General features: G+C 36.6%; 1 protein-coding gene across 10 annotated transcripts in view; it reads left to right on the forward strand.

Annotated features, from left to right (window-relative positions):
- DOCK4 (dedicator of cytokinesis 4) overlaps window positions 1–17,285 on the forward strand; it is a 314,593-nt gene that overhangs the window by 181,415 nt on the left and 115,893 nt on the right. For all 10 annotated transcript variants that reach the window (XM_060777644.2, XM_060777634.2, XM_060777638.2 and 7 more), the window contains 2 exons: window positions 6,402–6,527; window positions 16,613–16,737. In XM_060777644.2, the coding sequence (XP_060633627.2) occupies window positions 6,402–6,527; window positions 16,613–16,737 (251 nt within the window). The remainder of the gene's footprint in view (window positions 1–6,401; window positions 6,528–16,612; window positions 16,738–17,285) is intronic.

Here is a 17,285-nt window from a genome sequence, read left to right on the forward strand (position 1 = left end):
TTCAGTAGTTCAGTGGTTAAACCTGCTGCGCCAACAGTTGGCCCTAAATTATGTTAGGTAAAGGTTTCCCCTGAAATTAAATCTAGTTGTGTCCAACTCTGGAGGGTGGTGCTCATCTCCATTTCTAAGCTGAAGAGCCGGCATTGTCCATAGACACCTCCAAGGTCATGTGACCGGCATAACTGCATGGAGCACCATTACCTTCTCACAGAAGTGGTACCTGTTGATGTATTCATGTTTTTGAACTGCTACGTTGGCAAAAGCTGGGCCTAACAGCGGGAGCTCACCCCACTCCCTGGATTCGAGCTGCCAAGCTTTTGATCAGCAAGTTCAGCAGCTCAGTAGTTTAACCTGCTATGCCACCAGGGGGCCCTATATTAAGTTATCCTTATTCAACCCAGAAGACGTAAGCTCCATTGAATACAATGGGGCATAACTGCAGGGAAATGTAGAATAGAACTCTGAATGGCATTCATTGAACTTTCCTTAGTGACATTATTTTCCCTATAGAGTGATACACATCTCTCTTTTTCACAAATGCAACTACAGTATAAGTAAATATCTACTACAGATGACAACACACACACACACAAATCAACACAGAAAATAAAACAAACCAATATGTAGGCATACATACAAAACATACATACTAAAATAGGGCTATCAAACAATCATAGAAACTAATCTACAGATCTATCACACTGATTTTTTTAAAAAAATTGCTCCTTTTAAGAAATATTATATAATCACACTTTTACATTTAATAACATACTACTTGTTCATAAATCCCACAATTGATGTTTTTGTAATCGTGTCAGAAGCAAATTGAGAATATACTGCAAGTCGCTTCTGGAATCAGCTGTCTGCAGAGGTGTTGCCAATGCCCAGGGGACGCCAGGATGTGTTACCATCCTGTGGGAGGCTTCTCTCATGTCCCCACATGTGAAACTGGGGCTAACAGATGAGAGTTACTCCATCTCGCAGATTCGAGCGGCCGTCTTTCTGGTCAGCAGTTCAGCTGGCACAAAGGTTTAATCCATTGTGCCACCGCAATGATGAATCCTCCTCATCATTATTATAGCATTGTTAAATCTCAACTTTCTCTTGAGGTTGGACAATATTTCTTCTTTATCATACTAATCAATGTGTCTACCTCAGTTAGTTCACAAACCTTCACCAGCCATTATAATAAGCTCTCAACTTCTCTTTTCCATTGTCAAGCAATTCAAAGAGAAGATTCTCCAATTCACTTTAGTAAACAATGTATTTCTGGCCTTTTGATATTCATTTAATCAGTTCAATATTTCTTAATTTAATACGTTAGGATTTTTTTTATGCATACGGATGTCTAGGACTGTGCTGCCCAAGGTTATCCTTTTTCTAATGTCAATAGCTATTTAGTGTGATCCAGGACAAAACTGCAATATAATATCCATCAAACATTTTTGTTTGGAGAATGTCACACTGTTTAAATTAGGCTTTATTCTGTAGAGAGTATTTTACTAGATTAATATTAAAAGTTTATTCTTCCACTGAACAAGAATATTAAAGTTGAATGGGTTCTTCTTCTTCTTATTTTAATCTTATGATTTTGTGAATATTTCAAAAAAAGTTTTTGCATCAAAAATTGTGCAAAAAAAAAGTTGAGGTTGTGTGTGCAATCACCCCAGCACTCATGTGGACAATAGCACAATGGTTGGGTTGTTGTAGGTTTTTTGGGCTGTATGGCCATGTTCTAGAAGCATTCTCTCCTGACGTTTCACCCACATCTGTCTGACAGATCAGCAAAAGCCAACCACCTTATGGGCACTAATCTCAAAATTGCCCAAATCTAGTTCATTTTGCAGCTGAAAGTGAAAATCACCTGAGGGCTTCTTCAGAGACTTCACAGGACAGATACCACGATCACATAATAATTAACAATGTCTTGACCTTTTGCAAAACCTAACATTAGCTGCCTAAAATGATTGTTCTATTTTAAATAATTTCAGACTACCTTCGATTAGGCTATCTTGCTTCACCCTCTGTCTAGGTTCAGAAATATATCAACACTGCTTAGTAGTTTACACTAAACCTCACTATCATCCGTAGAGTGCCTTTGTTTAATTACTTTACACTCTTGTGGCAGGATATTAATCTGCCATTTTAAATCCTTCATTACACTTCAGAGGCAAAGAGATTATGTATATTATATTTTGATATCTTTAAGTATCAATTGTCACTGAAGGTTTCACTCTGAAAGAAATTCTGAGAAGGAATGATGCTGAGATCTGGTGATTTAACATAAATACACACAGCATGAATGCATCTCTCTTTGTTCTTCGTAAATGAAAAACCAGCACAATCAAACTTTGACAGAGACAATTTTTTGTGCAGCATTTAATACTCAATTAGGTTTAATTTATTACTTGATAGTGGAATAGAAATATTTTTTAGGTTTAGATGTTTAGATTTTCCTAAAGTGAAGTTGTATCACTGATTGTTTGTTGATGGTTAAATTCAGATATATATATATATATATATAGAACACAGATATCTTTTACCAAGATACACAAAGTATTGTGTTATTGTTGTTGAAACTTCAAATATGATGTCATATGACAGATTTATTACTTATAAACTCAATAAAGAGGCACAACTTCCTTTAGTCATGGATAAATGTCCATATTCATTATATGCATATGTAAACATTAAAAACATTTGTTTAAACATTAAAATACACTGGATGGCACCAGGATGATTTTTCAAAGGGTAAAACGGGGTTCAATGATGAGGTGGAGGTAAAATGCTTTCTTTCCTCAGCCAAAATGAAACTGGAGTTGTTATTTTAAAATTCCACTTTCCCCCTAAAATTTATAACCTGTTGTAGAGATGTGTTTATTATAAAGTGTTATTTATAATGTGTTTAAACTGTATTTATAATGTTTATTATAAAGTGTTATCTATAATGTGTTTGAATCTGTATTTATACATTACAGTTGTTGCCAGGGCCTAGCTGAGAGAGATAGGTTGCCATGGTAACAAAGCCTCAGAGGAGGTGGGCGGAGTTTAAGGAATAAAAGGTTTGAAAGCGTCAGTTAATATTCAGTCAGGAGGAAGAGACCCTGAGGAGAAGAGCAGAGCCAGTTAAGGGCTCTGGGAAATAGCAGAGTCAAGAAAGGACTCTGGGAAAAGTAGTTTAGTCCGGTGGATGAGACCCGGGGAAGAGGATCAGAGTCAGTTAGGGCTCTGGGTTGTGAAGCTGTGGAGAATTCAGTTAGTTCTTAGAATTTGTGAATATTTCTTCAGCAAGAGAGCTGAAGGTGTTACCTTGTTAGATTGCTTAGGTTAAAAGAATCTAACAGAAGGGGTTTTAAGGATCGCCAGTAAGGAAAGACTGGTGATCAGTGGTTTGATCCGAGTACAGGACAAACAGTGTGGAATATTCACAATAGGGAACTCTGAAGTAATAAAAGCACTTCACTAAAGAAGGAGTTTATAGAACTGTAACATCAGAAGCTTGAATGTAACTCAAACCAGCCATTTTGTAACATCAAGCCTTGTGCCAAGTTCACATTCTCAAAACTGCAACAATTACGTTCTGTTAACAATAAAACTTGTTCTCTTTGTATTTCAAACCTGCCTCCTCCATTGCTTTATGCTTGGTGCATTCCACACTACCAACGTCACCTCACAACACAACTAAAGATAAACAGAGACATAAACCAGCGTCTCTAAACATATTGGTGGCAGCTTAATTGATATTTAAAAGAAGGTTCCTCACAGAATATTGGTGGCATTAAAGAAGATAAATACTTCCTCACATAATTATTGGTGGCACCTAGTGGGATTAGCGCTTCTTTACACCTGTTTTTTGCCAACAAGGCTCTATGTAGGTATGCAATTTACTTAGAATCATAGAATCATAGAACTATAGAGCTGGAAGAGACCTTGTGGGCCATCCAGTCCAATCCCCTGCCACGAAGCAGGAAAATCGCATTCAAAGCACCCCCAACAGATGGACATCCCGCCTCTGTTTAAAAGCCTCCAAAGAAGGAACCTCCACCACACTCAGGGGCAGAGAGTTCCACTGCTGAACAGCTCCCACAGTTAGGACGTTCTTCCTAATGTTCAGATGGAATCTCCTTTCCTGTAGTTTGAAGTCATTGTTCTGCATCCTAGTCTCCAGGGTAGCAGAAAACAAGCCTGCTCCTCCCTATGACTTCCGTTCACAGTACTAAAGGGCAGTATTTTCCTCCTTTGCATCCTGCATATACCATCGTGTGCATTTCATTAGTTAGTAAGAAATTCTCCACAATTATGTTATAAATATTTACACTGATTGTTCTATGTTCCCTCTTATTACATATGCAGACTGCATTATTATTATTTTTAATATTAGTATTATTATTTTACAGACACAAAAGCACAGTATGTCGCAGCAAACGAGATCTATATGCTGGATTTCGTATCAAAAAATAACAAGTTGAACACTTCCCAAGCATCTAGGACTGTGTGATGTATTTTCGAATGATGCGTGCAGAATTATTGTTATTGTTATTATTATTATTATTATTATTATTATTATTATTAATACCTCCCTTTATCTCCCCAAAGGGGACTCTAAAGAATTCTAATATACCCATGTATCTTAGCTGCAGTCATTGCAATGATATCCTGCCCTGGCAAAATAGATTTTTAGATACAGAATTGTACATCTCCTGGAATTCATTTCAGTCCATATTTGAGTTGGCTCCTTGTGACCATGAAGAAGCTTTGTTTGCTTTAAAGGTTGATTTCACATGGCAACTGGGCTGTCAGGTGTATACTATTCTATGCTACAGCATCAATGCGAAGATCCTATTTCCTTGCATACATAGACTGTGGCAGTTGCATTCACCCATAAATCTCTATTTTGTATTCAGGTAGCTGTTACATGGCATCACACCTCTCTCAACAAACTATGCTTTGAGGATGCCCTTGGCATCCATGTTATACATTTAGACAAGGGAACTCCCGATGGGGAAATTCACAACTCTCTTTCCTCAGCAGCACATCATATTCTAAGTATAATTTGGGACAGCTCGAGCAAGGTTATTTGTATTTGTATGTGTTGTCTTAATACATTTTTTCAAGTTACATAAAAGAATGACCTGGCTGCAATTATTGAAAAATCCTAGTACTATACTCCCCGGCTCATTCTCGCTGTCCCCATTATCTTCAACATATATTGAAGGAATGGGTATTTAAACAAGTATTTTGAAATGCTTGGCTGGTAGTTTCTAGTTTAAAAGCTAGGTTAAAAGCTGCCTTTATGATACTTATACTTCTGCTTCCTGGACAAAATAGAATTCCCCAATGGGAACCTGAAACAGATGAAAGCAAGAGGCTGGAGAGACCTTTAAATGCTAATTAGGTTTAAGGTCTTGAACTTTAAAGCATTTAAGAGAAATAACAGGATTAAATGGCACCAGGCAGTGCAGAATACCTTATTATTTTAGCAGATTTCTTATATTTAGAAGGAATTGGCCTGTGTAGCAAGTATATCTTCTTTTAGCCAATGAAATCACACTTCTAGATTTATCTGTTAGATGGTAAGAAGTGAAGGACAGTCGTCAACTTCTTTTAGGAATGTGCAGTAGTCTTGGTGCCTGTAATTCCTATACTGTATTTTGGTTCACATCTGCATTTTCTAATACAGTCCTCATTAGATGTTTTGGACTATAATTCTCATGATAGTTGCCCATTAGTGCTGACTAATACTCATAGGAGCTACTGCCCAAAACATTTAGAGAGCAATAGGCTCAAGAAGGTTCTTTTACATTATTTGGGCATGCATTGAGAAGTACATGATCAGGTCTTTGCTGTTAGAGGATGTAATATAGATGTGGGCAATTGTCAAGGTTTGGCAGATGCTGCATATCTGTGGAACTCTGGAGAATTTCAGCCATTATCTTCCTATAGCCAGAGCCCCAAATTTACAATTTTACCAGATTTGTGTCCTCCAAATAGCCAGTAGTACCCTTAGCTGAAAGTGTTTGAGAATATTTAGGATCTTAAGGAATGCAAAAGAAGAATTGCTCATTTATTTAGATCCAGTTCTATTTTCACTTAATGTAAGTTAGGGTTTGAAATGGGCAGGTGTATCAGCCATTGCTATTCATGTCTGCACAAGTCTCTTGAAAAATATTGGAGGAAAGTGACACTCATCTTTCTTGTAGTAAAGACTATGCTGACACAGAAATGAGACACAGGTATAAGGTACAAGCTCAGCCCTGAAAGTTCTGATGTTAGTCTGAAATAATGTTTCTCTTTTTCATGAGCACCCTCCTTATATACTCGCATATTGTGTGTGTGTGTGTGTGTGTGCGCGCGCGTGTGTGTATAGTTCTCATTTCTCTTTTCCTCTTTTTCTTTTATAGGCCTGGCTGTCTCTCTTCAACTTCTACATGGAGACATTGAACAAATTAGGAGGGACTACACATCCATGTTTACCCATGGAGTTTCAATAACAAGGAAGTTGGGTTTTTCCAATATTATTATGCCAGGTAGGTTAAAGAAGAATGCAAGATAGATAGGTAACATAGATATGTCAGAACATTAAGACTCTAAAGGTGGCTATGAAGAAACTAGATACGAACTGTAATATTCAATTATAAAGATAATATAATTAAAATATCAAACTCAGAATCAATTGTGCCATATTTGATTTTATATATGGTTGTAAAAACTGAACACTGAAGAAAGCTGACAGGAAAAGAACCTGCCCTTTTGAAACATGGAATTTGAGGGGGATTTTGCAGAGATTGTGGACTCCTAAAAAGACAACTGAATGAAGAGCAGTTTCAATAAGAAAACACAAATGAACAACAGCTCCAGCTGGACCACATAGTGGTTAGCTATCAGGTTTCCAAATCTAATGGCATTGCTCTGAATCTCAGGGCATCATCTCTGGCAGTTCCCTTGACTTAATGTTCTTTGCCCTGGCATACGGATCAGAGATAAGACGCAATACCCTAAGATTCAGTTGCTAGCCATTGCAGACATCTCATCCTGACATCAACGGAAGCTCCCACCTGATTAGGAAGAAGAATCAGGGTGATCTCCCATCTTACTGGTTGCGTGGATGCTTCTGTTGACATGGGTACATTCCATCCCTTTTCCCTGAGCAGGGAATGGGTGATAGTGTCAGTGTCCTGTCTGGACAGTGGGCTGGTCTGAATCGATCTGATCCAGCAATCCAGACTGCCCCAAAGATACAGTGGGGCAAACAGTAGAAACTCCACAATACTTTCTGGAATTGCTCAAATGTGGTGGAGACAGGCAGTACTGAGTTCAGGGTAAGTCCAGGTTTTCTTGCCTATGTAGCCCTATGTCTTAGCCTTTGGTCTTGAAATTTCAGGACTTGGGACAGAACCTGGCAGTCCTTATTGTCAATCACTAAACTTCCAGTCTGTGAATGATAACAGCACAGAATCAGTTCCCCATCCCCTGAGATTCTTTCAATAATTTTAGTTTGCATATTTCTAATATGGGGTAGGAGAAATTGCACAGAATGTCAAACCAAGCAAACACTAGAGAGGAACCAACTAGAGTTAGATAGGTAGCAGTGATCTCCCAAGAGGGAATAGTTGAGTTTAGAACAAAGAAAGCTCACATGACAGTTAGCAGAAGGATAAAGAAGCAAAATAAGAAAGCACTTTGATTTAGGAGAATATGCAGCATCATGTTGGCTCATGTTCACCTTCCTCCTCACAAGGACTTCAAGATCTTTTTCACACGTACTGCTCTTGAGCCAGGCATCCCCCATTCTGTATCTTTGCATTTCATTTTTTCTGCCTAAGGGGAGTATCTTGCATTTGTCCCTGTTGAACTTCATTTTTATTAAATTGTCAAAACCTCTGGTTAATTTGTATAGCTCCATTCTCATCTTATTTCCCTAACCCTAACCTTAACCCTAAGTTTCCCCCACTGAGTACTAAAAGAAAAAAAGAGATTTATTTAATAAAATATTACAGTGAGAATATTATCTTTTACCCAGTTGCTTGAGAGTAAATTTCACTGAGTCAAGGAGACATATATTGTGACTCTTGAGTCAAGTGCTCTAATATTAATTTTGTTCATATCCTCAATTCATCTTGATCTTGTTTTGTTCTCTCTGGTAATATGAGATAATAATGTCAAGCAGACTGAAAACTGATATAACCAATGCTAACAAGTAATACCTTTTACCGAACGCCAGGCATCCTTATTAGCGTTGTCCCGTTCTTTGCTAGCAGCGCATGATATAGCAGCTCTCTGCTGGGTATTGTCACATTTTTCTTTGACTGCTATAAATAATTTTCCTTCTTTCGACTTCCCATTGTGAGACAAAATAGTGTGCTTCACCATTATGAAAATGTACATTACAGTCAAACAGTGAGTAGCTGACCAACCACTGGTGGATTTCTGCTGCTTGGGGCTGTGCAGCTTTGGCTGTAATAGATTTTTCTTAAATATAGATTTCAATGTAGTAGTTCATCAACTCCATAATTGGCTTCATGCTTTTGTTTGAATACCACAAAGGGCTGCAAATGAGATTTTTATTGAATAATTCTTTCCTGCCATAACACTCATGAATTCCATGTTGCTAATCACAGCCAGACAATATAGAAAATAAAATAAAATAGAAGGGTGCAATAAATCTCTAGATTCCATAAATAACACACCGTTCCATAAAAAGCGCACTGTTTTACCTGGAATGGGACCCCATCTGCTCAAAGCTTTGAAAAGTACTGCTCAGCGATAACTCCAGTGTTAATTTCCTATCACTTCCCAGTTTTATCTGCATCTTTTTTTCTCTCTAGGAGTTTACTCCTCCCAGATCCCACTCGTAACCTTGTTATGGGATCACAAAAGAAATCTGAGGGGTGGGGGTGGGGCACTATTATCCAATACCAGAAGCACATACTTTGATTTTCGGTTGAGGAACCTGCGTAATTAAGCAATGCAACATAGTTCAGATGTTGGATGTGAGCACCATCTACAGGGAAGCATTTTCAACAGAAAATATGCTCCTTCAGAAATCAGATCCTGTATTGTTGAAGTTTAACTATGTGATTGTGCCAGTTCAATTTACTCAAAAGCTAAAAAGAAAGTGTTTTCTTACATTTTCTGTTAATTGAAGGAACTTGTTTTAAAAGGCTTCTGATTTTGAGATCAAGCCAAAACTTGGAATGTATGAATAATGCTTTTGGGACTTAACAATGTGTCAGTAATGAAATACATTGCCTGATACTCACTATATTTACTTTACATTTTTCTCCTTCAAGTTTCTATTGGTTAACAACTGTGTCTGCTTCCATAAAAGCAAAGGGCACACCACTTATTTCTAAGTCAACATGTTTAAGCTAAGACCGTGAATTTCTTTTTAGGCAATTTGTGAGATATGAAAATTTTTGTACCATGATAATTATTTTTTTCATTCATTGCCAACATGTTGTGTACCACCTTCAGAAAAAACAATCTAATTAAATTTATGTATTCATATTATTTATATTTATATGCCACCTTTCTTCCAAAGTGGGATTCCAGGCTGCTCATAGATATAATTAGTTAAAACAAATACAAGGCAAAACAAAACAAAACAAAACCATTATAACATTGTTACAAAATTTAAAGATAAAAAACAGAATGTGTATTCCAGTTTCCTGTATTTAGGTAATTAAAGATTTAAACCCTGCTTGAATAGAAATCTCTCCCTCTGTGTGGGCTCTAAAATCTGCCGAGGAGTCCTTTGGTCCCGCCACCGTCACAAGTGCAGTTGGTGGGGTCCCGCCACCATCACAAGTGCAGTTGGTGGGGACGAGGGAGAGGGCCTTCTTGGTGGTGGCCCACCGTCTTTGGAACACCAGGGAGTTTAGGCAGGCCCCCACACTGTCCTCCTTTTGTAGGGACTTGAAGATGTGGCTATTCAAACAAGCTTTTGAGAACACCTAGTCCCTAATTGTTCTGTGCAACAGTCACACGACCTTGTACTTTATCCCATACCCTCTCTCCATTGTTACAGCTCTGCATTATGCCCTTCCCTTGCCCTATTGTTTACAGCCTGGCCATGTTTACAGTCGCTTACCTCCATTGGTTGATGAGCACAGTTTTATTTAGTCTTAGTTGATGTTTTAAATGCGTATGTATCCTACTTATTGTATTTTGTATTGTGTTTATTTTATATTTTGTTTTTAGGCACTTTGTACCTTGTGTAAGCCACCCCGTCTCCCTTCGGGGAGATGGTTGCGGGATACAAGAATAAAGTTGTTGTTGTTGTTTTGTTGTTGATATTACTATTATTATTGGCAAAAGAAAATCTTGAAGGGAGGACAAAATTGACATGTTTCTGCTTGTTTGTTTTTCCACAGAAAACAAACTTTTCTGAATCTTGTCAGAACATACAGTTCATACTCCTCTTCCTCCAAAAAGAGAAAGTTTCATAAATCAATATAATTTTTAAAAAGCACACTGTAGTTAATTGTTTCACATGTGGGTCTCTAAGGGCAAAACTGGATAAGAAACCATTCATGCAAGATTTGTTCAGAGGAGATTTGCCTTTGCCTTCTTCTGAATCTAAGGTTACACATTAGGTTTCTACTGCTGAGCATGGATTTGAATCCTGGTCCCCAGAATCATAGTCCAATGCTTAAACCACCATAACACATTAATAGTACAAAACAGTAAAATGTTTTTTAAATCACCACATTCATTTAAAACTTCTATCCATAACAGGTGGGCAAACTATATGAGGAGGTCAGTATGGTTGCTCTCAATTTGAACAAATAGGAGTGTTTTCCAACAAAAACTGAAGATGGGAATATGAGAATAGGTTTGCAGCTAGAGGTAAAATGTTAAAACCCTGGGCCCCCCATTAATATCAGGAACCCTGATAATGATATTGTTTGTTGCTAAAAGTTCCTCCACACAATTGCCAAATGCTTCTGTTGCATTTTAAAAAATCTTTGGCAATTCTCAATTTTCTTTGTATTTGATATTTCATTCAAAACTGCCAGATACACTTTTCTGCAATACTCACAAAGAAAGCTACAGAACACTCACTTCAGCCTCTTTCCCTGTCCTAGTAGATTTCTCACAAATCCAATGAGAAATATCTACCAGTCTTTGGAGTCATTTTATGACCAATCAAGCTATATAAAAACACCGAGAAAGTCATGACTTTGATAATGCAATTCAGTACTGTTCTTGCAATAATAATATTCTTTGGTGTTTCTAGCAAGTATTGTTGTTGATGATTATTGCAAAGTATACATTGAATTAGAGTCCTTTTACATTCTTCTTATCCGATGCCATTGTTGCAAAGATTTTTTTTAATTCTGTTAGCAACAGGTAGTACGTTTGGAATATTATATTTAAGTAAATCAGACCTGAAACATAAACACCCATGAAACTGTAATTCCACCTATAAGGAACATGCCCAGTGTTTGATTATTATTATTATTATTATTATTATTATTATTATTATTATTATTTACAGCATTTATATACCGCATTTCTCACCCCTAGGGGGACTCAAAGCGGTTTACACATAGATAATGGCAAAAATTAAATGCCTTAAAACTACAATATTAAAACCATACTTTAAACATAATCATATTAAAAACAGTACATCATCAAATATCAAAACAGTTATTAAAACCATAAAACAATCTCATCGAGTCGCTGTTCCAGTCCTTGTCCCACTAAAAGCTGCATATATCTATTGTCTGAAGGCCTGGTCCCAGAACTATGATTATAATTTTTTTTTAAAGGTCAGGAGCGAGGGAGCAGATCTTACCTCCTTTAGTTCCTGGTTGTTATTGTCTTTCTTTTTTTTTAAAAGGTGTGTCAGAAAGTTAAATATTTCCTAAATGAAAGTAGCAAGTGTCTGATCAATTGTGGCTAGTAGATTCAATACATACATTTTTGTTTTTTATTTTACCCACCCCTTCCATTCTTTTTTTCCTCCTGTGGCCTTGATTTATTTGTTGTGATAAGTAATAGGTCTGTGGAGAGAATGCAACCCTCCAAGTTCATTTCCCCAGCCCCTGCTCTAAACTTTAGACTTAGAATTGCCCGAGGTCTGAAATGACTTGGGCAACTTAATTGTCTCATCAGTCAAAAGCAGGCCCATGCTTCCCATTGAAGTACTGGTAAGTATATGTTGGTTAAAGTTGATCTTCATTTTAAATATTGTACCGGGACTGTGGCGCAGCTGGCTGGGAGTCAGCTGCATTAAGATCACCACCTACCGGAAGGTCATGAGTTCGAAGCCAGCCTGGGTCGGAGTGAGCTCCCGACCAAAATTGTGTAGCTTGTTGTCAACCTTTGCAACCCGAAAAACAGCTGCATCTGTCAAGTAGGAAATTTAGGTACCACTTACGTGGGGAGGCTAATTTAACTGATTTACGAGGCCATAAAAAATCTTCAGGAAGTATGCAAATAATGAGGAAACTACTTCATCAGCGTCACAAACAGACGGTGAAGCGACAGCTCCCCTGGTGGCCAGAAGCTGGAATGTTAAATAACCTCTGAGAGTCTGTCTATCTATGTTGTGTGTCTATGGCATTGAATGTTTGCCATGTATATGTACATTGTAATCCACCCTGAGTCCCCTGCGGAGTGTGAAGGGCAGAATATAAATACTGTAAATAAATAAATTTGTATTTGCACTACAAATGAGATATGTGCAGTTTGCTTAGGAATTTGTTCATTTTTCCAAAAACTGTAGTCTGTCCTCCTATCAGTCTAAGGGACCATGAACTGGCCCTCTACTCAAAAAGTTCGAGAACCTCTGGCTTAGAAAGTAAGAGAGGCTTCTCCATCTTTAGATGTTTTTAAAAAGAGACTTGACAGCTACCTGGTGGGGATACTTTAGATGGAGATCCTGCATTGGGCAGAGTGTTGGACATAATGAGGACCAACTCTGTGATCATCCAACTCTATAACTGGCATTAAAGTTTCAGAGGAAATATGGAACTGAACTGAATAATTAGTTACATTTCCATCTTCTATGTATTTATTTTTTTAAAGGAAATTCCAAAGACCATTGATTCCAAGATAAAGGGTAGATATTGCTTTCGTGAAAATATGTGCATTCTCATGAACTGGTAATTTTTAAAACACCGCTCTCAAAAATCCTTCGCTTAAGAAGATTTCTTTATAATTAGAGTATTTAGTTAGTCTTATATTGTATATGACGCACCCATTTTTCAAGGTTTGTTGATTTCTTTTCTAATAAGAAACTCATTCACAGTATTCCGTTTTTTTTAAAAAAAGGAATAATTGGGTAGCTGACAAAACGTGTTACATTATCTGAGTTCCTGTCTCCCCCTTTGAAGTCTGTTTAATTTGCAACCACAAGAGACTCTCAGCTAGAAAAGAAGTATACAGACAGCATGTAGACCATTATGTGTCTTGATTGTATCTGTGTCCATGTGCTGGGAAACATAATTGGTCACAGGAATGCCATCCTCACACTTGAAGCAATACTCTGGATCATACAGAATTTTTACTAGCTAATCTTACCAAGAGGAGAATTTCAAGATTCAAGATTGTACATGAGAGGGACCAGTTCTGGATTTCTGCTGATGGAACAGCAGGAAGGGTATGCTGTAACCTTCTCTGCACCCCAGCAACTTGCTGCCTATGTCTGGCAACCTCTGTCTCTTTCATACAGACACACAGTAAGTTTTCAGGTGTTGAAGTGGAGATAGGTAGAAAGTTCCATTGTGACTACAGAATATATCAGAGGTCTTCTGATTAAAACAGAACAGGTTTGCAAGTTACTCTTTAGCTCTGTATTTGAGGTACGATCCTGATTCTTTCTATAGCCTGAACATGACATGACTGTAATGACTGAAATCAACCTCTTCTCATTGGTTGGATGTTCATAGGAGCATCTCCAGCTATTTTTTTCTTCTAAACCTTGCCATGCAAGCTGGTGTGGATGCAGACTGACAAAGGCCCCCGAAGTATGTGTTGTCCTGTGGTCCAATCTGTTCCTTTGTTTCCAGTGGTTTCAATTAATGAGTCTTTTGTGTCGGCTGTCATTCTGCCTCCCAACAGAACCTCTTCCTTTATCTTTTTACATTAGAGATTAGCAAATCATTTTACTTTAATTACTTGGACGCCAGATTGAAATATGTTACCCTTTTGCATCTACAGTTGAATGAATCCTCTATGTTTAGAATCTAGAATAGGTCTGACAGATTTACCGGAAGGATGAATTAGGAATTAATTGCTAGGTTGAACTAACCTTGCTTGCTTTTTGTCATTAAATGTAACATTCCCAGTCATTTTCATGTTATCTATAACATTAATTAACATACTTTAATACTTTAAAATTAGCAACTAGTGTGTAATGTTTGCATTTGGTTTCAGAATATTTCTCAAAGGTATAAAAAGCAAATTTCTCCATGCATGATTTTTTGTTTATGTCCATAATGCCATTTATGACATATTAAGCAAAAATACTCAGCTTTTCACTAATGGAAAAAAGTTGGAATATAGATTAATTTTATCCCTTGAAGTCTTTAGGGAAGCTATGGTGCCCATCATATATGTACATATGAGGCTATGCCCTCTGGAGCTTCTAAGCATGCCTCTTGTCATAGCTTGCTACAATAGCTTTATGCATAGGGGACTGGCAAATCTGTGTTTATCACGTGTGCCTGTCCCTCAGCAGAAAGAATAATTTAACCTAGACTCATGAACTACTGGATGGTCATCTGTCAGGGGTACTTTTATTCTGCTTTTCCTGCATGGCAGTGGGTTGGACTAGATGGCCCATGTGTCTCTTCCAACTCTTTTATTCTATGATTTGATTCTTTTCTGATTTTATATGTATTGATTGCAAAGTTATTTAGTCAAGAAAGTCTGCTATCTAGTTTCTGATGATGGGATTACTAAATATTAACCCATACATTTTTCAAAACAAATTAACTCCATATTCACATTCCTTGGTCAACTTTGTATGCATGCCAGATTACAAGCACTTCGGTTATATAGACTTGGAGTTATGATTATGAAGCATGCACACTTTAATTCAATTTGTATGTATTAATTTTCACTCTTGTTTGAACAAATTTCAGTCAATTAACTATTCTCAAACTATGCCAATAACGTTTTCATACCACACTGTTATAGCATGATGATTTCACTTTAACGTCAATGTTCCATCATACGGCATCCTAAGATTTGCTAATTTAGAAGCAGCATTTAAAATTCTTTGTTATAGAACTGCAGCTGCTCACCAAACTACAAATCCTTGGATTTTGCAGGACTCATGCTAAGATAGCACAGTCTCAATTCAATATACTTACAGCAGTAATCTCAACAGTACAAGCCTGCTTCTCTCCCCCACCCCAATGATTGGTGATGGCATGAAATACTGTATATACTTGAGTATAAGCCAAGTTTTTCAGTCCTTTTTTAGGCTTATACTTGAGTCAAAGTTATTTATTATTTATACTCTATTGTTGTTGTTTTGTTGTTGTTGTTATTATTATTATATTTATTATTTTACTCTATTTTTATTATATTTACAATGTTCTACTCTATTTATTATTGTTATTATTACATTTATTACTCTGTTTATTGTTATTATTGGATTTATTATTTTTTCTATTTATTATTATTGTTATTACATTTATTAGTTTGCTTTATTATTATTACATTTATTATTTTACTCATTATTATTGGAAGGATATGTAAGCACATTTACATAGAAGAAGGTTAGAATAATGGTTTAATCAGAGTTGGGCAATCTTGTCTTAAATTACAGTTTTATGTAAATATTTAAAAACATCTACTGATACCTCAATTAATGTAATTTTATTGGTATCTATTTTTATTTTGAAATTTACCAGTAGCTGCTGCATTTTCCACCTCGAGTCAATACATTTTCCCAATTTTTTGTGGTAAAATTAGGAGCCATGACTTATATTCTGATTGGCTTATACTCTAGTATATACAGCAATTATTTCTCCATGGCAGCCATGTAAGAAATATGCTACCAAACACATGTAAGAAACACAGTACCATAACATAGCTAATCTGTATAATCAACTTCATATTTATATAGCCCAAAAACACCTTGCCAGGGAGGGTCCACAGCTTTCTGATTCCCTGAATTTTTTTTCTTTTGTTGTAATGACTGGAATAAAAGAACCGTAATGTTGTGTTACTAGGAAAAAAACTGACATATGAAATACTTGGAATTGATTCTCACATATAGAGCTTACCTGATAGAGCTTGTGTTATAATAATGTGACTGTCATAATCTATACATTTAATTGTACTGTGATCATTCTTCATTTTTTTTCAGCCAGCTCTACTTAATTGCATGCTTTAAAAATAGTGAAATCCAGGGCATATCAGAAGCACTTTGCCCAGTTTTTGTTGTTTCTGTTTTATACACTCACACACACACACATATATACACATACATATATACGTATACCTGTTTGTGTGTGTGTATGTTTATGTGTGTGTGTGTGTGTGTATATATATATATATATATATATATATATATATATATATGAGAATGATTGAGAGTATGTTGTGTTTACTTCAGCCAACTTTCAGCTCTTTTCCTCATCTCCCATAGGTGAAATGAGAAATGATTTATATATCACGATAGAAAGAGGAGAGTTTGAAAAAGGAGGAAAAAGTGTGGCCCGGAATGTGGAAGTAACAATGTACATTGTAGACTGTGGTGGTCAAATTTTAAAGGTAATGTTTTTCCAGATTTTCTTCTTCAACTTCCCAATACTTTATTCCAAGTGATTCCATTCTGTAGTTATACATAGGGACAAGCCCAGAAAAACACAAATTAAAACACAACGTAATAAAATAAAATCAAAAATTAAAATCAAATAATCAAAAAATAAACAACATCATAACAATAACACAATACAACATCATAAAAACAATCCCTAGCCTGAATAATAACAAATACTGAGCTTGGAGGGCTAAGAGTTTGTGCAATAGTTTCAAGGCAGGGATAAAGGAAAAGTGCAAAATCTGATGAAAGTTAGGGCTGGAAGGGTAATCTCGTTTGTTGTTGCTGCTGCTAATAACCTGTTCCCCCTTTGGCCTACTTCCCATGGTGTTTCAGACAGTACAGTTTCAAACATTTTATAAGTTCCCTTCATGTCTTTAGTGTAGCTTAAACCCAGGTAGCTGCTCTTAGGGTAGTTTGCAGGCAGCATTTGCTATTCCTGGGATGGCTCAATGACAAGAGCTGTCTTAATATTTCTTAGTGCTTGATCATTTAATAT

This window comes from Anolis sagrei, chromosome 5 (genome assembly GCF_037176765.1).
Source record: "Anolis sagrei isolate rAnoSag1 chromosome 5, rAnoSag1.mat, whole genome shotgun sequence".
Classification (NCBI taxonomy): Eukaryota; Metazoa; Chordata; class Lepidosauria; order Squamata; family Dactyloidae; genus Anolis; species Anolis sagrei.